General features: G+C 33.9%; 1 protein-coding gene across 1 annotated transcript; it reads right to left on the bottom strand.

Moving 5' to 3' along the window:
* Positions 1–12,991: 12,991 nt before the first annotated feature.
* LOC149845056 (uncharacterized) lies at positions 12,992–26,089 on the bottom strand. Its single transcript, XM_089986952.1, has 3 exons — positions 26,077–26,089; positions 19,709–20,032; positions 12,992–13,173 (listed from the first exon to the last, which is right to left on the bottom strand). The coding sequence occupies exons 1-3, from the start codon at positions 26,087–26,089 to the stop codon at positions 12,992–12,994; spliced, it is 519 nt and encodes a 172-aa protein (XP_089843078.1).
* Between the last annotated feature and the right edge of the window lie 535 nt (positions 26,090–26,624).

The raw sequence follows: 26,624 nt of genomic DNA, 5'->3' as shown, positions 1-26,624 counted from the left end.
TCCAAACTCAATTCCATTTTCAAATCTGGGTTTCAAAATTCCAATTTCAACTTCTATCTTTCAAAACCATTTTTTTTCCAAGTCTAAATTAAACTTCCAAATTCAGTTCCTGTTTCAGGTTCTGAATTTAAACTCAAAACCAAAGATCTTTTTTAAAAAACGATTCTTGAAAATCAATCCAAATTCAAAGTCCATTCTGACTTTGAAAATTCATTCTTATTTCAAAGTTTCAATTCTAAATTCCTTTTCTCTTCATCCAAGGCTTATTTTTCCAAACTCTGATTATTCCTAGACTTGGAATTTCTAAGTCTCTTCTTTTAGATCCATTGCTTAAAGTTTTAAGTTAGATTCAAAAGTCTGACTTTTTCAAATCAATTTCAACTCTTTGAATCATTTCTTCACTCCATTATCAAACTTATATCATAATCACTTGGAAAATCCCAAAAAATTTAAATTATTTTTCTCAAAAGAGCATATATCCTTTGCATTTGCACAAGCATGATTCTTTGTGCATTTTAGACTTAGAATAAATTCTTAGATAATATTTAGGCAAAGAAAAAAGGCGTAAATTCGATCATTTGTTTTATTACGCCTGGTAAAGGCACCGTGAATGGTCAAACCTCATACCGAGGAGTGAATCTCGTCTCTCCAACTTCCCACAAATTTTCAAAATGGAGGTGAGTAATTTTCAAAATATTTTCAAAATTAAGGTCAAGTGAGACCTTTGCAAAAGAGTTCATCTTTCTTCTTTCTTTTCTCTTCTCTCTTTTTTTTCTATCTTTTATTCCCCTTCAAAAAGGGAATAGATGCTAGAAAGGAAAAGAGAAGGAAAAGAGGGAACTAAGAGGAAAATTTTTGCAATGATCACAGTCATATTTGAGGTTTTTCAAAGTCAATTAGAGTTAGCTAAATAGTGTTTTGGTTAGGTTAGAACACTCCAAAGAAATCGCCCCCCCCCCCCCTATTTGATTTATTTCTTAAGTAATTAAGAGAGTTCCAACAAAATGAAACTCTCTAATTAAGAGTTTCAAAAAAATTATAAATAGGGGCATAAGGGGGGTCAAACAACCCATCTCTCCCTCTCTCATCTAAGTTCTCTCTCACCTCTCTCATCTTTCCTTCTTCCTCCATTGTTGCAATCAAGGTAAGTTCTCTCTTCTTCTTCTTCTTTATTATTTTGTTTAGCTTTTATGTAATTTCACCATTGCCACCCTCTATGTGAGCTTTTTCTTCATTTTTTTGTTCAAGGAACCTTAAAATGATTTAAGATGATGATCTATTGATCATCCATGGTTATTTTCACGCTTTTGATCCATTGGATTAGTTGGAAATTCAATTATTATGCTAAATGCCTAAAAAAGATTGAGATTCGACTTTTTTATAAGTCAAATTCCTCTTTTAATGGCTAAATCAAAATCGCAGCCATGCTTTCTTTATTATTTTTTTATTTATTTCATCATATTCATGTTTATTTTAATTGTTCAAGCATCAAATCATGATTTATTGCATTATTTACATGTTTTTTTATGTTTTTAGCATGAATAATCAATTTATTTCATTCTAGGGTTTTAGATTTGTTATTTACAAATCTGGTCATTGATTAATAAAATTATTTTGCCAGTTTATGTATGTTGATAAAATTCGAATTTTTTATGGTGAAACCATGAATATGTTTATGATTTTTAATAAAAAAATCATGATTTTTAGAGGTCTTTAACCCTTTATTCAAAAATCAAAGTCGGAACCTGTTTTCTGAGTCGAGAAAACACTATGAAAATCCAAGAGCATCTTTCTGAGGTCATATCTCCCTCACTGGAGATCAGATCGATAATCCGTAAAAATAAGCATACTCCTCATGATGTTTACTTAAATCTGTGAAATTTTTATGAATTTTTACAGTGTATTTTTCTATTTCTTTGACCCAATAACATGACCTATACTTCTTAAACTGACAGACCCGATTCAGAGTCTGGGTCAACTTGCTAGAATGATTTCTCCATAACCAGAGATCGTATTGACAATCCATAAAAATCCATCGCTTTATCATGATGTCTAATTTTTGTGGTATAATTTTTTTAAATTTTCACTGTGAATTTTTATATTCTGTAAGCTCTCAATCAGAACCTGTATTTTTTAATATTAAAATCTTGATTCGAATAATGGTTCAATTTGCCAGAATGATTTCTCCCTCATCGGAGATTGTATCGCCGATCCGCAAAAAATGTTATTCTCGTTATGATTTCTAGTTTACTTCTGTAAAATTTTATAAATTTTGATGTTGGTTTGCTATATTTTCTGGAGCTCAAAATCGGGTTTGTCTGTTTTACATCGTCAGGTATGTATTGCCGGAGGCCTATCTCCCTCATCAAAAATTGTATTCCAGATCTTCAAAAAAAGTTATCTTTATTAATTTGTATAGTTTTTCTTTGTCAAAATTCATAAATTTCTATGGTTGTTTGATATCCTATTCTGGTCTAACATTGTGACAGGTACGTGACTGCAGGTAAAATCGCATATTTTTCATCTTTTTATTTAATATTTATATCCAAAAAATCCCAATATTATATTTGTTATTGTATTTTAGTTTTATGGTTATTAAAAGTGTCCATGACGATTGTTTTAAATTTTAGAAGTCATTTGATGCATTATTTAGTTATTTCATAAAAACAAGATGCCTGCGAAGTCCCAATTCAACTGAAACACGAACAAAAATTGCTTTTTTTTTAATATTTTCAGTTTTTCATGAAAAGTTTTATATTTTTAGAAATTGATCATATTCATAATCATATCATGGTACTCTCCACCCGATTTGGCATTGTTTTGAATTCGTTTGATCCCCAGATTATGTGTTTTACAATTTTTTTTCTAAAAACCCCTGTTTTTAACCCTATTTTGCAATAAAGGTCAATTTTCAAGGGTATTTTAGCTATTTTTCCAAAATTTATAAAATTTAAAGTGATTTTTTTATTATTAATTTAATTCTGCATAATCCTTTATTGTGCTTATTTCAGGGAACGATGAAAAAGGTTTATATCTGGATAAATCCCTCAATTTTAGACATTGTTGGATAAATTCTGAAAAGCAGACATTTTTGCTACTAACTTGTTTGTTAATTTTATAGCAAAGCTCAAGAGATTATTTTCTTTATTTTATTTCAATCATTGATGTAAATTGTAATTGTAAAATTTGAAATAAGAATTTTCTTTTCTGCTTAGATTAGGGTTGCATTGCATATAATTTATTTTCAATAATATTGATTGTATGATGGATGATGATTCATGCATATTTCAAATCCACTATGGTCAACACGAATGACACATACACCTCCTTCTAAGAAGTTAATAAACTCGATGGAGTTCGTATTTGTGGCCATAGTCAGAATACGAACGATACTCAGATTTATCATCTTCTTTTAAGCCACAAAAGACCTACACTCTTAAGATATTTAAAAAAATTATGGCATATTTTTCAAAACTTTTCTATGTATTTTCCTGTTTTAGAATCAAATAAACTATATTCAATACATATTCGTGGCCATAGTCAGGGATATGTGGCAAATATATTTCATCTAAATTCTATAAGGCATAAAACCCTTTTATCAATGATTTTCTTAAATTCTTCAGAAAATATTTTCACAAACTACATTTATGCATCATCTAGGTTAGATTACATTATAAAAAGAGTTTCACAAGGCCACATGCCTATCCCTTTTGATATTTTTCAATTCAATCTCAGAAAAGTCGATTTTCTTTAAGTCTTTTTCCTCATAATCGATTTTATCAGAAACCCCTTTGATTTTCAAGAAATTTTTTATCTTTTCTGAATCCAATTCACGATTTTTTCTTTCCTCATAAATATTTCCCAAATGTGGCTCACGATTTCCAAAGTGTCCCCTTTTCCATGTATTTCAAATATTCAAATCATACACCATGTTTTCAATCTGCATTTTCCAAAGTTCATAGCACATGTCTGATTCTTTGTGCATTTAGGAAATAGAACATTAATTTAGACAGTTGAGCAAATGTTATCATTGCAAAATTTTACTTTTACAAGTCAAACTGACCTTTGAAAAAGATTTTGAAAATAACTCGTCTTCGTTTTAAAATATGGGAAAATTTCGTAGAATGGGACTCATCTGTCGGTACGAGGTTCAACCAACCTGGCACCTTTACCAGAGGTAATTGAACCAGGGATCAATCTAGTGTTTTGATTTGCTCAATTTGTCTAAATCAATGTTCTAATTCCTAAATGCACAAAGAATCATGCATGTGCTATGAATTTCTGAAAATGCAGATTTTGAAAATATGATATTTTCCTTGAATATTTGAAATACTTGGAAAACTCTTGAAAAATATAACACTTTGAAAATCATGAATCATGATTGGGAGAGAGTTACTGAAGAAAAGAAAATCAATTTCTAAAGAAATATAAGTGTTTTGTGAAAATCGATTTCTGAGGAATTTCAAACAACTTTTAAAAAATTGGGTTTCTCTGCATTCAGACTTTGAAATTGAAGATATTATGACTTGGAAAATCATGATTTAAACTTGAGTAATACTTGAAATACCACTTGAAAGCTCAGAGTTTTGAGAAAATCATTTTCTGAGTAAGACTTAAAAAATTTTGAGAAAATCGATTTCTCTGAATTAGAATTGGAATTTGCAAATTGAATAAAATGAATGAATATGAATTTGAAAGTCATGATTTTGAAGAATTGAGAAAATCTTTTTGTATTTTTGAGAAATGCAGTGCATTTTGAAGTTAGCCTAAGAGTGTAGGTTGAATGTGGCTTAAAAGAAGATGGTAAATCTGGATTCCGTTCGTATTCTCACTATGGCCAAAAATACAAACTCGATCTAGTTCACCAACTCCCTAGAAGCTAGTGCACATTCCATTCGTGTAGACCATGGTGTATTTGTAAAAATATGTATGAATTGACATACATCAAATATTGATATTTGCACAATTAAACGATATGCAATGCTCCCTATTCTAAGCAGAAAATGTAAATCTTATTCCAAATATTATATTTGATATTTACATTGAATTAAATAAAAGAGAAATAAAATGAAAAGCTAAATCCTCCGCTTGAATAATCCTGCAAAACTAGAAAATATGTTAGCACAGAAATGTAGGTTTGTCTGGATTTATCCGAAAATATTGGGAAACTATCGGATATTATCCAAATATAAACTCAAATCATACTTACTTGATATAAACATAAATGATGAAATTAAATTGGAAATATGAAAATGAGATTTGAAAATTTGAAATTGGGGTCAGAATGACCAAAATGCCCCTGATAGCAAGACTATGGTCTTGAAATCAGGAGTTTTCAGAAAGATATTTTATAAAATGCAAATTTTAAAATTCAAATGAGAATAAATCAAACACAATATGATATGATATGATATGATTGAAAATAAGAAAATATAAGTTAGGGATTTCGAAATTGAGGTCAAATGACCAAAATGCCCCTGATAGCAAGACTATGGCCTTGAAATTAGGGTTTCCAGAAAATATTTTGGTAAAAACTTGAGATTTGGGGTTTGACTGAAATCAAATAAACATAAAATCAGATGAAAAACACCCTAACATGATTAAAAACATACACAAACCCTAAAAACATGAACTTCTATAAAAAAAATCTAAAATATCAAGAAAATCATGATTTTGTCATTGTTTTGGGATCCTGCGGGTAGCCTGTTTTGCCATTTAACTCATCCAAGCATCAAATGAGATAAAAAATAATAAAAATCAATACCTGCACTCCTTGTAACCTTAAAATCAATCTAGAAACATAAAGATTAAATTCTGATATGATTTTAATACGAAAATTGCATGAAACCCTAAAATTTGCTATTTTTGCCCGCGGGCACATACCAGTTTCAGTGTCAGACCCAAATCAGGGAACATATCACCATAGAAATTCATAAAATTTTACAGAGAAATAATAGACAGAAAAATAGAGAATCTTCTATTTACAGATTGGAAAAATCATCTCTGGTTAGGGAGATATCATTCCGACAATATTTGCTCAATTATAACAAATATAAAATTTATCAATACAGACACTTCCGGTTTCAAATACAGAGAAAAATAACAAAACGCATCAAAAAATTTTGAGATTTCAGCAATGAATAACAAACATGTAAATAATGAACTTCTTTTTTTATAGATCATGAATCAGATCTCTGGTTAGGGAGATACAATCAACACAAGTTGAATTAGGGTTTTAATAAGACATAATGAGTTTCAAAAAGTTGATCTAACTCTCTAACAAAGGAAAAATATCAAACAATGACATAAAATTATGGAAATTTTATAGTAAATAATAGACTCTAATACAAAGTTACTTCAACTTACGGATCTTGAATCGGAACTTGGATGAAAAAAATAACGCAACTGCAAGTTATACTTGAATATGAATAACAATTTTAACCAACAAGAATCACGATTCGACTTTATATTTTTCTAACAAGGTTCTTGAATCCCAAAACCTCTGATTTTTTTACAGAGATTCACTGACATATCTATGGACTAAATATAAAAAAAATCAGAAATTTCTAACAGAGTTTTAGATACGAAATAACATGATTTCTACAGATCTAAAATCAGAACATATGAAAATCTAATAAAACCCTAAAAACTATGATTTAAACATGGAAAATAACAAAAAAAATACCTAAACATCAAAACAAAATTTAATTTAATGCTGAAACAAGTAAAATAAACACAATCATAACAAGAATATAAAAAAAAATACAGAGAATCTATGGCTGAAATTGATTTTACCTTTGAAAATATGGATTTAGCCCATTTAACGGGTAAATCTCATATTTTATTGGTTAAGAATGTAGAAAATGTACCTCTCATCAATTCTAACGGATTAGAATCCTAAAAAAACTCATAAAAATGAGTTAGATCATCTTCTTGGGTCAACCTTGGGGTTCTTGGATGGAATCCATGGTTAAAAACCATGAAAAAGGGGACGGCCATGGTGAAATCCATTAAAAAACATAAAAGAAACTAATAAAATAATGAGATAATATTAAGTCACCTTGGGGCTGCAGCTGCAATGGAGGAAGGTGGAGGTGCTGGAGCGGAGAGAGAGGCCACAAAATTGGGAGAGAAAAATCGCCTTTTTTGACCCCTCTAAAGACCCCTTTTTATAGATTTTTGAAAATCCATGTAATTAGGGCTAATTTGGAGAGTTTTAATTTTTTTGGAGTTTATCAAGATAGGCTAAATGTGGAGGACAATTTTTTGTGTCTTCCTAACCCTAAAGGGACCCTAACTAACCCTAATTAAACTTCTAAATGTTTTAGGGAACTTCCCAAATGTGGCGCCACTTGGCATTTTTCAAAAACCTTAATTTAAAACTTTAAAATCAAGGTTAAAATCTAAAGTAAAAATATGACTTTTAAAATCAAGTTTGGACTCTTCTAGATTCCTAACCTAACTAGGACACTGACTAACCCTAAGCTAACCCCAACTTCTTCAAATGTGGTGCCACCCAGAGTGGGCCCCACTTGAATTTTCAAAAATGATTTTAAACTTGAAAATAAGAGGTTTTTCAAAAGAGATTCAAAAGTAGCCTTAAAATTGAAGATTTTGAAATGACACAGAGTCCTGACTGGGTCAGAACTCTTTTAGATATGGCGCCAACTGAGTGGGCCTCACATCAAAGTTTTGAAAATTTTGAAATAAAGACTGAAAATGGCTTTGAAAATGGGTTAAAATGAACATATGAAATTCAAAGGTTTTGAAAACAGAGTTCTAAATGAACTGGAACTCTGGGCTAGAGTCCTGAAATTTTAGGACTTTGAGATTTTAGGATTTTGAAAACCAAATGAAGGAGTTTTTGAAAGATTTTATCGGAATTGGTGAAATAAGTCAAAAAATGCAGTCAAGGTTAGAGTCTTAACTCAACTAAAACTCTAAAATAGAGTCCTGAATCAATCAGGATTCTGCAAAATGACCTAATTTTTGAAAAACAAATGAAAAGAATGAAAATAGAAGTAAAAACAAACTTTAGAATAGACTTTTAACTGGATTAGGACTCTGGGACAGAGTGCTGATCGGACTAAAACTCTAGATTTTTTTGGTATTTTCTGAAAAACAGATGAAAGAATTTGTGAAAACAATAAAAATAGCAACAAGTATCAAAACAGAGTTATGATCCCACTGGGACTCTGGGGACAAAGTCCTAATTGGACTAGAACTCTCAAAATTTTGGATTTTTTGAGAAGCCAATGATGAGATTTAAACAAAACTTTTGAAAACTAGTGAAAATGAAATGAGGAAATAAGTTTTGGATAGAGTCCTGATTCGATCAAGACTCCGGGACAGAGTCCTGATTCGATCTGGACTCTGGGATAAAATCCTAGAATTTTGAAATTCCATGATAAAGATGTAACAATTTTGAAATAAAGAGATTTTGGAAAGATTCTCGCAAAATTGAAATCAGGGTCAGAGTCTTGATCCAACTCGGACTCTTCGAATAGAGTCCTGGTTCAACTAAAACTCTGAGTTTTGACTTCTTTTTTGAAAGATTTTGAAAGATTTGATTAAAAATGGCTAAAATAGCCACGAAAGATAGACTCCTAATCCAACTAAAACTCTGAAGAAGAGTCCTAATCCAACTGGGATTCTTGAAAAAGAGTCCTAATCCAACTAAGACTCTGGGATTTTGGCCAAAACGAAAGATTTTGAAAGGTTTTATAAAAAAATAGGTAAAAAGGGTAGTAAAAAGTAGAGTTCTGATCCGACTAGAACTCTGAAAAATGAGTCCTGGTCCAACTAAGACTCTGAAATTTTGACCAAAATGACAGAAATGTGCAAGGATATGACCACAACTGGTTTAAAATCAGAATGCAGTTTTGAAAAGATTCAAAAAGATGAAAAGACAGAGTCCTGATTCGACTAGGACTTTGAAATTTTTGAGAAATTTAACAAATGAAGGGATCCAAAAGCGACACCACCTAGATGGATCTCATCTGAGAATTGAAATCAATTAAAATTGAGTTTAAAATGAATTCATATTGTTTTCTAAGAAAAACATTTAAAATACAAGATCCTGGGGGTTGGCAAATGGCAGAATGTTGATTTAAAACCCAGATTTTGATTTCGAAAGAAAAGCTTTAAAACTCAAATCTGGATTTAATATTTTCAAAATAGGAGTATTGGATCTCGATAATGAGATGTGATGACATGCAATGCAATGCAATGATATGCCAAATGCATGCAGTGATATGCAATGGCACATGAAATGCAAACACTGAATAAGGGTGAAAATTTGGGGTGTTTACAGCAAAACAAAGCATAAGATTGATCCTTGGTTCGATTACCCCTGGTTATGGTGCAAAAAACAGTTGAACCTCGTACCGATAGGCGAGTCTCATTCCTCAGAATTTTCCCGCATTTTAAAATGGAGATGAGTTATTTTCAAAAACTTTTAAAAATGTCAGTTTGACTTGCAAAAGTAAAATTTCGCAATGATAACAAGGAAGAAGAAGGAAGAGATTCACTTTAATAGAGAGAGGGAGAGATAACTAACCTTATTAATCTTCCTTATGAAGATCTCTATGTATAAATGAGCTTAAGAAAGAGTCTCATTTATAATATAAGAGGTTAATATCTTTTATTAATAAAATAAGAAAATAAATTATAGGTCCTAACTCATTAAATTTTGAAATTAATTAAACTAGAGAAAAAATGTGGTGCTGGTCTTATATTTAATCATACACACATGAATTGACAAAAAAATTAGTTAATGCCAAAAAACATTGATTTTTGACCTACAATTAGGCATGAACTTTGGTCGATGATAAAACTTTCAAATCAACACCAATTTGGGCGTGTAAATAGTCAATTTTGATGCTCTTGAAATGAAGAACGATAAGGTTGATTCTGATATAATAGGTGAACTACTGATTGGCCAAAATTTTTGTCAAAACAATAATGACGTTGTTTGGGGCATCCAATCCAATGAGATTAGATCCAAAAATCCTGAGTTATATCTAATCCAATCCAATAAAAGTAAACCATATTAGATCCATATTCATACTCAATTAATAAAACCCATATCCAAATAAGAATCCAAATTCTGAACCTTATTCAAGTTGGAAAACCTAAAAAGGAGGCCGGTTAATTTTAAAAATTATATTTTTTAAATCAACCCATAACCGAAATCACCAAATCTGATCTCCTATGAGAGCTATGACTCATAACGGACCTAACTAGAACTTAGACTCCTGCATTTTGCTTAAATTTAACCCAATTTTTGCTTGAATTTTGCTCAAATTTAAAAGTTAAAATAAAACAAAATTTATAGATGTTACAGAAAGAGTGGAAAATTTGTGTAAAATCCTGTGTAATGGGGAGGTCAATAGTTGAGAAAAACCATAAGAAGGTAAACCGGTTTTGGGTGAACCTAGACTTATCTCCAATATTATCTTTTTCAGCTGCACAAGAAGATCCCAAAGGTGCTTTTTTTGTTTGGCAGTGAATAGAGTCCTAATCTCCAAAAAGACCAAATATGGCAATTAGTCTTCTTCACTCAATTTTGATGTAGGAATGAGTAATTTCTTCAAATCGGCTAGAGTGAGTTCCTCCTTATGGGTTGAGCTCCTCCATGCCTATTCTTCTTGGATCTTCAATAATGAATTAAGGTGAATGGGATCTTGAGTGCTCTAATACCAAGGTTGTTACCCTTTAGTGGAATCCAAGTAGAGGGAGAAAGGTTTAATAAAGGATATGATAGTGGTAGGGGAATTAGGTTGGTGGCCTGAGGTGTTTGGGGTTTCATGGAGGTCGACCATGGTGTAGGGAATAGGGAACAATGAAGGAAAAAGAAAGAGGGATTAGGAAAGATGGTAGAATATAGGGAGAAGTTAGAGGGTTGGTGTAGTTAGGATGAGGGAATCTCTCAACTACGAGTAGTTGGTAACCTAATCTCAACTAGAATGCTATACGAGACAAATCTTAGGAGACAATTGTTCTAAGAATGATAGAATGAATACAAGTGAGAGAGCCACTATATTAGCTCCAACAAAAGTCTCAAAAGACCAAAATACCCTTGATAACTACCCAACAACCAATGCTCATATTGTCCTTGAGGGCTTACAAAATTCTCAAGTTTCCCCCCATGAACCCGCCCAAGCATAGTTGTCGATTCACAAACTTGACTATAGCTTAGTCAGCATCAGAAGTCTGATCAGCACACATCAGCAGAGGAGCCCTGATTAGCCTCATGATCAAACAGAGAAGCACAAATGCAAAGGCTGATGATGGTCATAAGAGATGTTCACACAATCAAGGTTCCTGAAAAACAGAAGTTGCACTCTTACAATCACGGCTGGCTGAACTTATGATCCTCACCATCATGAACACGTTTTTGCTTGCCCAAGGGATCAGAGCATGCTCTGATACCTTAAAATCACAAAGAGTTGAAAACAACATATATGTGGTTTGGTTGAGAATCAACCTACGTCTATGAGATGAGTTCTCTGTCACCGTGCATGTCATAGAGTTTCCTTTGAATATTTAATAGATGCTTCAGATATGTGAGGAGATTTGTTATTGCCAAATTTCCAAGTAAATCTCTTTGAATTCAAGACAAATCTGAAGATAAGATTGTGGATTGAATCCATCCTTTATCTCTAACAAAAAAAGAGTACCACCCAATTAAATCGTCGTTGGGGAGCTCTTATCACTAGGAATAAGCCGTTGCAAGGAGATGCCTTCGTCAGTGAATGCCATGGGGTCAGAAGAGGAAGGTCAAGTGGGGTGGGGTGGGGTGGGTGGGTGGGGGGGAGAGTCGGGGTGAGAAGGAAAGGAGAGGAATGATAAAATCATGGCTATACACCACTAGGGCTGCACACTAGCCGAGTTGAAGCCGAGCTTAGGCGGAATCAGCTCGGATTGTGTTGAAGATCTTTATTTAAGAAAATGTTAACTGAATAGTGAGGCGCAAACAACTCGAACTCCCCACCTCCTTTCCAAAATCTCAATGTCTTGTCTGTATAGCCATGACCTTTGTGTTTATTAAGGAAGCAAAATTTACTCATATAGCAATACTGAGTGCCTTGCATAATTACACAAACTGAGCTTAATCTGGTTAATCGAGCTCAACCGAGCTGATTGTCTGATCAAACTCAGCTTATTTATACATACTGAGCTTGAACCCTTGCTCGCGCTCGACTCAATTATCTACTCGAATGAGTTTGAGTCAAGCTTACCCAAGCTAGCTCAGCTCGTTGTGCACCCCTAGCAAGGAGATGGTGTTTGTATCTTCCAGGTTTGCAGTGGGGATGCTTGTCTTATCTGAAAAATAAAGGGATTATAAATGTATTTTGTTTGTTTGGTATTCAATATCTTGTGTATTTTCTAGCTTATGTGGGTTACAAAAATAAAATAAAGAAACGACACATGAGAAAAATATTGTACATGTCCTGAGGATTGTGAGTCATATAGATTGGCCATTACACCCATCTCATTTCAACCACCCATCTCGGAATCAATGGAACCATAACACTGCAGTGTTGATGTTGCAGACCGTGAATGCATTGGTGCGATAGTGAAAGTCGCCAGCCCTGTCAAGCAGCCGATTTGACTTCGTAAGAGTGGCCTTTAAGTTGTCTGACCAAGATTTGTCTTGATAACACATGGGCATGGATCAAGATTGCTTGTTGTCTGACATCTATCTATTTCTAACATTGCTCACGACCAGTGGTGAGAAGTTCAGAGCTGGGTATTCTACACAATCAATATTCGACCTATATATCAATTTGCTTTGGCAAAGCTAGCTCATCCTCTTTTCGTTTGTGTCAAACTAAAGAGGGATTTGAGCTAGAAAGAAAACAACTTTTATTGTTGATCATGTAAGAAAGCACAACCACTTACACATGTTTCTACTATGAAATGACACAACTTTACAACTAGACTTTATCAGTTGAAGATTTAGACGATAACTGGCAAGTGCCCAACATCAAATGACTTTTACTATGTAAAGGAGGTGCAAAATGAACATGGAAGCTGAAGCCGCAAAGGAGGCAGGGACTGGCATGGAAGATGGAGAAACGAGGTCCGAAGGTGCTGGCATGGAGGATGGAGCTTCAAATGGTCCTTCCAAGTCACTCTCCAGTATCTCACGCCGGAGATTGACGCACACTTGAGGAAGAGAAACACCTAGACCACATCAATGGAACAAAGAAATTATATATATATAGAGAGAGAGAGAGAGAGAGATTGGTTCCTACTAACCCTCCATAAATTGTGGACAATAATGATTTTGACTATTTCAAGCCATGTGTCATGAATCAGACCCCACAGATGTGTTTAATTAGCATGATTCATTTGTTAGGAATAGATTGTTGGATCATGCTATTTTAATGAATAAATATGATTTTATGAGCTTTAAAAATTAAAAAAATTCATAGCCATTGAATTTTGAAACCTTATATAAACTTATTCACATGTTATAATTGGATGTTTTAAAAGTTGGTTCTTACTAAACAAACTATATAGATCCCATCTTTTAGGTCACATTCCAAAAAAAGATATCAAAAAATGAAATTGAGATTGTCCACACCCTACCAAAGGAACCAATCTCTCTCTCTAACCACATTCGATTTGCTATAAAATGATGCTTGGAAGAAGCATGAATTTTTAAGCTTAAATATTTATAAAAAATTGTACACCATCAATTTTCAAACTTTATAAAAACTTACCTACAAATTGCCATATTCATTAAGTCAATCAAATATGGCTAATAAGTGGGGACAATTTTTAAATAAGTTAAGATCGAATATTGCCTTTCCCTCTCAATATTTTTAGGAAAGACTACAACTGAGAAAGAGAGGAGGATGGGTTTGGAAATATACCCCATCTTCTCACATTTTTTTTAGTTAATATGTATTATGAAATATATATGAAGCCATAAATGTGAAGCACGGTTGGTAAGGTTTAAAACCTAAAGCACGAAAAGTCCAAAAACATTTATTTTTAAAGAGCACAACTTTAGAGAAAAAAAACTAGGGATTATGTTAGGTCAGTTTGGTATGCACATGGGTCCAAATTTAGTGACCACATGATATCCAGGATCAAATAAAAGGTGTAAACGTATCATACATAGACCCATGAATATTTCTTTTATTATAAATTATATATATACTTATACTATAGACCAATAGTCTAGTGTATATGATATAAAAATAAAAATGCATATACGTAGCTGCACGTCACCTGGTGTTGGGACAATGTTGTTTCAAAACCCATAAGTGAACTTGATTAAAATCAGATGGAATTTGTCCAACCCCAGCTGATCCTTTAAAAAAAATTTATCAGGTTGGGGTCTGCCAATCTCAACTTGTCTTTTAACATGCAGATGCACATCACTTAAAGTTGGGGCATTGTCGTTGAAAACTCAATTGTGAATTGAGGAAATAAAACCAGATTGGGGTTTGTCCAACCTTAGCTACTCAGAAAAAAAAGAGAAGAGTACCAACAAGGGCTTCGCCTGTATGGCAGAAGCAGTTGATGCACGTCAGCTTGTGTTGGGAAATTACAGGCTCAATTAAAATAATAAGTGGGGCTCAGCTGAAGCCCAGCTTGCCCGTTTACCATTAAAAAAAATACTAAAGGTAAAATACACAGTGAGCTTAGGGCTCAATTTTGTTCGGTCATGAAAATTTGTAATGGTCGAGTTACTTTCTTCCTTGACCATTCAATCTATCAGAAATCTAGTTGACAACAAAGTGTTTTAAAGTTATGCAACAACAATTTTAAGGTGTGTTGTAACAAAATCAGTTTCACCTAATTACGTATGCATGCATTTATGGCAAATAAATAACTTAAAAAAATTGAGCAAGCAGAATATTATAATCGCGTATGATATACATGTGAATGCATTGTGCATGAAAATGGTATGATTTTCATGAAATGAATTGGGCACCTTAATCAATAATTAGGTGTTGATATGTAAATTGTAACATGCTATCGATATCATATGAAAATGTGTGTTGATTCATGGTTGTTGTTACATGTATGCATATGAGCCTGTGGTTTTGAGAAACCATTGTAGTGTAATAAGAGCACAAAGTATGTGTGTGACATGAGATATAAGTTTACAGTAAGATATGAAATTATGCATGTACTTGAAATGCCTCGAGCCAGACATGTGATTAAGAGTAACTGATGTTGCGTTGTAAATGCACTAAGTGATAAACAAAGTAATGCATGCACACATAACTTAAATTGTTGGACTTTAAGTATACTTGAAAGATGGCATATGTTACCGAATTATTGGGTTTTGAGTATTCCTGAAAGATGATATATGTTACTGGACCCATGGTCTACCTTGAAGATGATAGATAGTACACTTTTTGGAACATTCTTGTTTTTGTGAGAGCTAGGTATCTCACCCAGTCTCTAGTCCTCAGAGTTAGGGGGGCAAGACTATCAATGTGTCTTAATTGGTAGGTCCATGTCTTTTGTAGAAGTCTTGAGTTGCATCCTATTCTAGTTTCTACTTTTGAAGAGTACTCTCTCCATCACAGACTTTCCCCTTAAGATATTTGTACAACTAGTCACACAGGTTATATAAAAAAATATATATCGCATAATGAACCCCCATATGGTATCAGTCTGCTATGATGTCTTAGCCGGTGCGTATCCACAGGAAAAGTTAAATGAAGAAATTAAATAAATTTTTTTATGCAATGAAATGTATGCCTAGATAAGGTGAATGATGTATTTTATTTCTGCAATGTATCATTTTAAATTTAAAATTTGTTTGCTTAGTGAATTGATGGTTTTACCGCATGTCCTATGTATGAATTGCATGTGTTCATTAATAAGAATGTTTATTGCATATTAGAAAGATGTACATGTATTATGTACCCTTAACACAATGAATATACATATTGCTACTGTGTTACTCGGACTCCTATATATTTAACAATTTTCAAATAAAGAATGATCAACATGGAGCAGTTGTGGGCTTGCTGCGGGTGGCACCAAGAGACCATACATTTTTTACTTGTGTTATGCAAAACTCTGTTTTAAATAATTTTTTTAATCATTTAAGAATTTGCTTGGTATGTAATTGATCAAAATGATGTTAAAGACAATTCATTTTATGGAATGGAAGTTGTGTTTAATTACCTGTAACTCACCTAAAATATTTAACCAGATTCTCAATAAACTATTTTCATTGTGATTTAAACAAAAAATTTATATTTTTTTGGGTTAAAAATTTTGGGGCATCACACACACACACACACACACATATATATATATATATATATATGTTTAATATTTGGTACTAATGAAGGTACAAAACTATTGAGTAAAAATCAACTTATTTTCACTTTTTTTAAATTTTTTTGTAGATCTAACCTTATGATTATGATCTACAAGGTTTGTTTAGTAGAAAATATGTTTTGAATCACATTATTGTGTTATGTGTTCTTTAAAGGCTTAAAAAACCAATGGCCCACAATGTACCAAAATTATATTTCTTAAAAAATTATGCTTTTACTGTGAAACACCACAGTCCAAGGTTTCATCCTGCAAACAAACCATGCCAAATACATCTATGTGGCTAAATTGAGCTGATACAATTTGAAACTATGACTTCTAGCTCAATAGCTTTGTACCTTCATTAGTACCAAATATAAACACACACACAGACATAGGATTTATATTCGCTATAATCGAGTAGGAATCTCATGATGTGAGTTGTTTTGACACAATCTAACCTCATAGATGTGTTCAACATGCTCAATTTAATAGGAATTGAGTCTTGAATCTTTTTTTTCTCAACAAAAACCTTATTTGTATGAGTAAAAAAAATTGATACATTCATAGCTGTTGATTTTTGGATCATCCAAAAATCTTGTATACCAGTATATTCCAATGATCCAAAAGTCAGTTCTCACTAAATAAAACATGGTGATCACATCTATAGTGTTAGATGTGAGAAAAAAGCCCCCCAAAAAAGGGTTTCACCACTTTGCTAAGTCTATTATATTTGCAATATAACAAATATTCTCCCATATATATATATAGTCTGCTCCCAGAGCACCTACTCCCACCTAATACAAGCTTTAGATTTTTAAAATTTTCAAACTTTTTTGTTGATCAGATCGTATAGATATGATCTTTAAGTATTATTTAGTAGAAAACAAGTTACATTTCCAAAACAAAATATCCAAAATATTATTTAAGAAAAAGTGAATCAAATTTTTTGCATGAACTAGGAAAAACAAGAGGTAATCTTTCAGCAAAACAAGTTGATATTTTACATGTGGTGAATTTAGGATAGAAACTATAAGAAACAACTGAAGTTACTATTTTTATGTTTCTTGAATTTAAGCAAGAAACTACAAAAAAAAAAGATCTCACATTTTTAATCCTTTAAAATGTGGGATTTGCAACTCATTATTGGCTTAGACTTATCAACATAGGCCTAATCAATTTCCAGTAATGAACAAGATGTGCATACTCATAGCATTTTCTTTTTAGAAAAACAAAATTCTTAATAATTTGAGGGAAATTTTCAAAAACACAAACATTGAGTGATAATAAAAAACACACCTAAGTTTTTAATATTGTTAAAAACACACCTAAACTTTTTGATAGTATAAAAAACCTAGGGTTCACTTCTATCAAAGTTATTAAATTATGCTACAATTACCAAAACTTGGGTGTGCTTTTAATTATTGTTAAACTTTAGGTATGATTTTAAAAATGTTTCTAAACAAGCAATATTACTTTAACGTAAAATAATAATTTATCATAAACTTGGTTTAACGATAGCCCATGTTAAATAGACAAAAGAGTGTTTTTAATTAATGGAGCAAAAATTTAGGTGCGTTTTTAACAATATCAAAAACATAAATGTGTTTTCTATTATTGCCAAGATTTAGGTGCATTTTTTAAAACTTCCTATTTTTTAAAAAGACAACTACACTGACAACACATCAAATATTTGAAACAATGTCTAGCATGATTACGATTTTGCTCTGCATTGAAACAATGTCTAGATGCAGCTGTCTACTATACCATACTATCCCGTTATAAATCATAGGCACAAGCTTTGCCTAGTCAATCTGACCTCCTATGTGCATTCGGCATGGTTTGTTTGCCAGGGATTACATCTTGAATAGTTTCTTTTCAACGTAACTTAGAAAATCACGTTTGTAGAAGTTACTTTTTGAGCAGTTGATTTTTCAAAACTTGTATATGGCATAATGGCATGCTGTAAGATATAATTTTTACTAAACAAACCATGTAGATCAGATCAGTAAGGTTAGATTCACACACAAAAAAAGTCTATATACGGTCCATATGTTTCGGATTGTGAATGTTTCATTTTTTTAATAAATTTTAAAATATCAACTTATAAATGTGATTTATATGGTTTGTTTATAAGGAATCATCTTTTCAATGACATAATTAGGCTTTTGAAAAAACTTCAAAAACCAATAACTCACAAAGTTTTATATTTTTTATATTCAAAAAAAAATTATCAAAAAAATGTAACCTTAAAACTAGTTCCTAGCAAATGGACCATGTTGAACATATCTATGGGGTATCATTTGCAAAACATGCCATGGAACAGAGAAATTAGCACCGTCCACAACGTAATGAGAATCATGAAGAACCAATGATGTATATATATAACTGTATTAAAGTTTGATATAATTGTTTGCATGTAAAAATGACTTAGAAAACTCTTTTCTTTTTAATTTTTTGTTTTATTTTTTGTCCAAACGACCTCATGGATGTCATCTACATGCCATTTTTTGTAAGAACTGACTTTTGAATTGCTTGAATCTGACTTGTGTAAGGTTTCCGGCAATGCAAAAATTGACAGTTGTAAATGCACAAAAAATCTTTGACTAAAAAGGAAAACATTTTTTAGTTTCAAAAAACATGATCCAAGGAGCGATTCTCACTAAATTGACTATGCTGAACCCATCAATGAGGTTAGATTGAGTCAAAACAACTTTTTTTTTAATTTATAACCCGAAGAAACTGTACCCGGCACGCTCAGCTTGCCATACCTAGGGTAGCGTAAAACTCCAAGTCTAGGAAAGCAGATCCGGTCATGCTGAAAATTAGCGTTTTTGCTCATGCTGACATCGTGGCCATCCGATTTGCATTTAAAAAGCTCAAAAGTCAACAAAACCACGTGGCATTCATCCAAAATGCAAACAGACGGCCACGATGTTCGCATGAGCAAAAACACTCATTTTCAGCATGACCTGATCTGCTTCCAAGTCTAGGACCCCTGCTCCTGCTGCCTATGGTATGCATTCGCTTGCGCAGAGAGGCGGTGCTCATGAGAATCGAACTTTGACTGCCCGTCTAGCAGCCAGGGCCCCACCCCACTACACCAACCCCCCTGGGGGTGAGTCTAAACAACTTGCAACGTGAGGTTCCAAATAGATTATACCTACAATTGACTGTATTGAACATATACCCTAAAACTGCTTATATCTGTCAATGGGAGGAGGTTAGCAAGATTAAGTTTTGGTCTCTCGAAAATGTGGGATTGCTAGACCATAGTCATAATCCTTAAAAGAACAAAAAAAAAAAAAAAAAACAAAGATCTAGGCCTTTTTTTTTATATAAATTGTTCAACTCGTATAAAATGCAAGGGTGGTTCCTTTAAGTTGGGAATACCCTCCCGGCTTACCTTCTGCAGCTGCAAGGTTGGAGTATAGATCCACCATGTTAGGGCACCTTCTATAGCAGGGAGCGGAGCAATGTTTCTCCACGAATTGAAGGTCCAACAATGGGTCAGAGGAGATGCCAACCCAGTTTCTGTCTGCCCCACATGCCTTGACGCACTCATCAGCTTCGATCCATTCTACCAAATTCACTGCCTTCACTTGGGATTGTACGCACGTATACTCAACCTGCGCACCATGCTTGTATCTTTCCAGCACGCAGCGCCTTCCGGATGATGAGACCGAAAAAGCACAGATATCCTTTGGAAGCTTCTCGCACGTGACCCCACCTGTTTACACGTGTAAAGAAAAACGAAAAATGATTTTGGTTTATTTCTTCTTCTTATGTGCTATGCGACATAGCTAGCTAACAACAACGGAACATATATGTGGGGTTCGCAATTCCTATAGCATTTTATTAGTTTCCTTAGTGGAGGTGTACTTGTATATTCCACGGATCTTAGATATCTGTATATCTAAGAATATTCGGAGTGAACACTGTATCCCATATCCTCCTCAAAATGAAGGTAAAGAATCTGAGATAGACATTTCAACAAAAGCTTCATGGATCTTCCAGCTAAAGTGTTGGTAGGGATGTAAATGGGTCAGACTCGTCCCAATCTAGGCATTACTGAAGATTCAGAGTGGATGGAAAAAGGTAATGCAGAATCTGGATCTGATTAGTTAATCAGATATATTTTGTTCGTAATCAAATTGGATTATCTGTTGGATTCCGCTGCAAAACTGTATGCCCAAAATCTGAGTTCAATTATTAATCTGATTCTAGTTGCTTTACTGAACCCGACTAATCGGATTTGGATTGGGTCGAATACTCAATCTGGTGGGGTGGGGGAGTGGGGGCTGGTTGCTAACAACTCCGGCCCTCCACCCTTATGTGTGGCTTGGGTCTGGCGTTTGTAGGGTAAAATCCTAGTAATGCCAGACTATTTATAGAAAAGAATAGCTGAAACACTACATTTACTGGATTCACAAGGATTCCGGTGAGTCCCCAAACATGATGAGGAAGTGGTAGTAGTTGAAAGCCTACATCCTTAAAGGAGTTGTTTATGCTTCCAAAATAAAAAAGTGAGTCTACAACTCCTCCAAAATCCATTTTTCCTTGAAATTCAGTAGTTTTCCCTACTCCTTGGGACTCCCTCCAGCACGGGTTCCCAAACAGAGCCTTAGTGTTGCCAAAACCATGCATTGAGACTGGAGTTGACAACACAACTCCATCCCCCAATACCATAATACAACTCCCTCCTAAAGAGGTAGTCGTTGGCAATCCAAGGATCGGATGCAGCTGCAATGCCGCTCCTATGCATCTAAGGTGATTTCAGCACCTAGGTTCATCTTCTTTCTCCTCTCTTCCTCTTCCTCCATAACTGATCGGTTCTTATTTCTCCTTTCTTCCTCTTCCCCTTCTCTTCTTCTTCCTTCCTAACTAATCTATTTGTCTTCTTTCTCCCCTCTTCCTCTTCCCCTTCTCTTCTTCTTCTCCTCCTCCTCCTCTTCTTATTCTTCTTCTTCTTGACTTCCTTGGATGTACAGGAATGGTTTTGGGGGGGTATTGATTGATAGGGTCACTGATGATGCAGTGGTGGAAAGAGAAGCAGAAGTTGGAGAGTAAGGGAAAGGGGTTTGAGATTGTCTTCTTTTGTTGCTTTCTTTTTCTTTTTAATGCGTTTGTTAGAAAGAATGGGTTTTAGATGACAGTTTTTTTATTGAAAATCCTTTTTAATAGCGACATCATTTTCACTCTTTTTCTTTTTTAGTTCTAAGAAAATTATGCAACTCTTGAAGTTGATATACATTTCTGAGGCATTGTTTTTCTCTTTTTCATCTATTTGATCCCAGCTTTTTCACAATTTTTTTAAAAAATTTTAGTTTGATACGAATGTTGTGCACAATCTTTTTTAGGGATAGACTAGATGAAATTTGAAAATTTGTTGTTCTTTTGATTGGACAAAAACACATAAAAATGAATTTTCAAAATCATTTCATGGAAATGTCATAGCATGACAGTTTTTTTGGGAGCCAGCATCAATTCATGGAAATGTCAAAACCACTTGAAATCCACAATGAGCTCCCAAACATCTTGTGAAATTGGAAATACCATGAATACCAACTCCTTGTTTTGGCAACACATGGAAATCTTGTTTCCGGCCCAACACAAGGCTCCCAAACAACTTTAGTTTCACCGGAAGAATAACCCATGTGCAGAGTCTTCTTCTACTCCACCCAAACGCACCTTGAGGGTTTGCTTAGCATCACACCAGTTATTTTTTTTGTTTTGATAGGCGAGCTGGGGTTAGGCAGACCCCTACCAGTTATACAACTATACCATTGGGTTTTGATCGCTCAACGTTGTGACGTGCACTAGCTGCTCCTACCAGACAAGTGGAGCCCCCCGTTGGTGTCACACAAGTTCTTGAAATCTAGGTCTTTCCTTATTAATGAAAGTGTTGCTGTTTATCAACTTGGACAAATTCCATGGGTATACCTAAACACATTACAGGAATCACAATTTGCAATAAAAATGAAGAAAAAAATGATGAAGTGCAAAACAAGCACTGTGGAGCAAGTGCATTCAAGTTTGGATAGTAGGTAAGCACGCCATTTGGATTCCATATTTTCTATGTCTTTTAGGGCCTGCTAAATCCAATCTGGTTAGCCAGATGTGATTTTGGCCAAAATCATGTCCCGATTGTTTCAATCTACTCTTGCATTCCGGTTCTTTTGTCGAAAAGTATCCGTGTGAAATACGTCGGAGCCTCTAGGATATGAAACCAGGATTGGATCGGAATGCCCAAACTGGATCCTGGATCTGGGTTCAAGTTGTTTCAAACCCTAAACTTGAATGACCAACCTATTTGGATGCAAATCTTACCTAAATCCCATAACGGTCAAAATAAACTATGATTTCATTTTCCAAGTTTGGATGTTGCAAAATGCGATCGGTTTTGGAATAAACCATTAGAGACATAATGGTGTTCATGAGATTCGTCACCATTCATGTAAAACCAAAATGTAAGTTCATTAATACGATTAATTTCCACATTTTGCTCAATCCACATTTAATTCATTCTAATTCATGAGAAACAAAATCCATTGATCGATGCAGTAGTGAACTATTGGGCCGCCAGTGTGGAATATGGTACCCTCTGCAACCATATCAAAAGATGACCATGAACATGAACTTCGAAATTTTCATTTCCGAAATTCACGACCTTGGTCATGTTCCAGATGGCGTCAAACAAACTCCATTTACCAATCATAAGGACAAATCTTAGCACAATAACCTGATTGATCACGGATAAACTTGGAAGGGTCACGATCTTGATCAGGTTTCATATGATGCAAAAAATGCAAACTTAAAAGAAAAATTTAGATTTAGTTAAAAAAGGAAAAAGAAAAGAAAAGCAAGAAAATGAAAGTCTACATAGTTAATCATGGTTATTACCAGAAACTCCTTGAACGGATAGCATGAAAAGCATCATCCCTACGACCAACATCTTGTGAAATTCCTCCGTTTTAGCCATGGCATGCACTTTGAAGATGATGGAAGGCAACTGAAGGGATGCTGTTTGCCAACATTTTGAGGTGGTATTTATAGGAACGGCAAAGATTAAGGTTGACCTCATATTAGTGGGCATGCATTAACTTCTTCAACCTTTGGTGCATAGCAGCAAGAATATTTTTTACATTTATTAAAAAATCACAAATTTTGGGGGCGAAATGTGTCGACTTTCTGCCGATACTATATGTATCGGGCCAATACCAACCGATACTGAGAACATTGGTATTACCATTAACTTGTCTAGCTGCCCAGTATTTTAGTATTTTACCGTTGATGTTGCCGAAGGATAGGGGCATAACGGGTCGGATTCAGCTCAGATGTGGCCTAAGTTGGATCTAAAGCGTTTTATTTATTTCAGTGCAACTATTTGAAACCTTATTTGGATCTGAATAATTTGTTCACTATTGAATCTAGACAAAAAAGAAAACCCTATTATGCAGCCATATATATCTATATATATAGGAAAATGAGTATCGTTGAACTCCCCTGGCATCGAATGACCCTCGGATGAACAGTCATGCACCGTGCGCCAAAAAAATTCAAAAATTAAGTTTTTAGCGGTGGTCAAGACCACGCTAAAAACCGTATTCACGAAAAAAAATTGGGCCGCTGATCACGCTTGTGATCAGCGGCGCAAAAGTATCTGATTTGTGCTGGATGACAAGTGTTTCATGATATATATATATATATGCAACTATGGAGCTGAAAATCGTACACTTTGGTTTTTTTTTAAATATATCTTATGAATGTGATCTTCAATGTTTAGTGGAAAATGAGTTTTAAAACATATAATATTGACACATGAGCAGTTTTTTTAAGGGCTCCAAAAATGAACGGTCTATAATGCACTGAAATTTTATAAACTTAAAAAATCATATTTTCGGATTGAAATAACATGAACCAAGGCTTGATCCTTCTTAAACAAAACTTTCTGAACACATCTATGTGGTCAGTTGAGTTGATAAAGCTTGAACATATAATTTTTAGCTCAATAGTTTCTTATAATTTGGTACCTTCAAAGGCACCAAATATTAACCATATATATTTCACCCGTGTCCCCCCTTCAAAATGTGTATGTTAGATGTATTTTTTGGCAAATCTGACAATATAGATGTGATCTCTATGGTTTAAAGCATATTAATACTCTTGGATTAAACTTTTTTGATGTGTAGATAAGATTTTACAAGGATCCAAAAATCAACGGTTCTAAAATTTATAAAAAAATTTATATTATAAAATCTTACCTACACATCAAAAAACTTTGATCCATGTTTTCAATTATGAATATGGCATTTATACTGTCAGATTTGCCAAAAAAATAGATCTAACATACATATTTTGAAGGGGTGGACCATCCATCTTCTTTATATATATATATATATATATATATATATATATATATATATATATATATATATATATATATATATATATATATATATATATATATATATATATATATATATATTGCAGCATGGGGATGGTGACAAACCGAGCACCATGTTATAATGCATTGATGCTCATGGTTTTGACTTCTTCCCATGACAAATGATAATGAACTTTTTCAGCCAAGGTAGGAGCGATCCAGCCCGGTTGATGTAGGATCCCGATCATAGTAGCCTTGCTTGTCCTCGGTTTCCAATCAGGCACTATATTAATATTGAGAAATCGCCGTTAAAAGGATGAAAACCCCATTATTTTGGGTTGGTCAATTTTCAGCATAGCGTTTATTAATTGTTTTTATATGACGAAGAACCCTCATCAAAAACTGGACCACTTAATTGGCCCACCGTCCGCAAGGTAAACCACCGGGTGGGGTCACTGACACCCAAGCACGTTAAGGAGCTGAGCCCAGAAGGTATGTCATGGTTGTGTACATCTCACCAACAATATGATGCTGAAAAAAAATATTGGAAAAGGCAACACCCAATAAAAGGTATGTGATCTCACCAGTAATATGATTACGGAAGAACATATTAAAAAAGGCATCAGTGAAAGAAAATAAACCTCATTAAGGTGGTACATTGAATTTGGCAAGACATAAAGAGGAGAAAACAAAGAACAAAGTATAAAGAATGGTAAGCTTTTATTGTGAGAGAAAATTTCATTCACTTATCTCAATCTTCTAAGAGTTGACAACCTCACCTACTTTAAAAAGAATCTCATAAATGTAAAGACTAATGTATATTATGTAGAGAACTCCAAAAACGCTTATGTGAGAAAGAAAGAGAATATGAAATAAGAAAAAAAGGGCGAAGAGTCATTATCATGGATGTAGGCATCTTAAGCCAAATCACGTAAAAACGTGTTCTTTTGTGTGTTTGTGTGTGTTTATGTTCATTCTCTAATCTTTACATGGTATGAGAGTCAGGCTCGATTACCCTAGTTGGAGCCCATTAGTGAGTGATTTCTTCGTGATTCTATGGCCGGCTCAAGCTTGTCCTCGAGTTCAAGGATGTCTTGCAGTCTTACGTTGCCTGTTGCCTCTCGATCCTATTGTATTGTGGAATGCCTTCTTCAGCCTTGTCTCCATCAAACTGGATTGTACCAACTATTTGCTATGGTGTTGGTAGATAGAATCAGTTATGTATAACCAAGACTTGATCAAATATGTTTGACGACTCCTTTTTACCCCTAAATCAGTTCATCATTCAAGGTGAGTATGTGGGGGCATCATGGAGGAGCATACACATTGACATGCATGCATAACACACAACATAATACCCACATATAAGAAGAGATAAGGCCACATACCTGTTCCTGCCATTGCGTTGATATAAGAGACGGACGATCTCCTCAGTCGAACTGCTTCTGCTGATGAGTACAGGCTTTCAAGCAGTGGATGAGCATGGACTGATCTCTATAAGCCTTCAATTTCATTTTTTTCTTCTTTTCTTATACTACTGCCCATCATTGTGTTATATATAGGTATCCAAGGGATACCTCCGAAGGGTCACCATGCATCATACCAAAAGGTATGATGCATGGGAAGAGACACATACAAAGGGACACAATGTTTCTCAACATTCTCCCACTTGACCCGAGTATGTGAAAGTTAATGTGGATAGGTCTTAAGTCCACTTTATCAGTCCAAATAAACTCTTAAACTTTATGAGCAAACTTGATGCATAACCAATAAAAGAGAGAAAGAGAGAATCATATCTTTATTACCAAAATGTGATCACATAAAAGTTAATGTACATGATTACAGGGTTTCAAACAAGCTCATCATCTTAACATGTTCAGCATATAATCCCGAAGTCAAACCCTTAGTAAGACGATCAACTACCATTTTCTTAGTC

This window comes from Nuphar pumila, chromosome 2 (genome assembly GCF_984573655.1).
Source record: "Nuphar pumila chromosome 2, dmNupPumi1.hap1.1, whole genome shotgun sequence".
In the NCBI taxonomy this organism is placed as follows: domain Eukaryota; kingdom Viridiplantae; phylum Streptophyta; class Magnoliopsida; order Nymphaeales; family Nymphaeaceae; genus Nuphar; species Nuphar pumila.
This window is presented reverse-complemented; position numbering and strand designations above follow the sequence as displayed.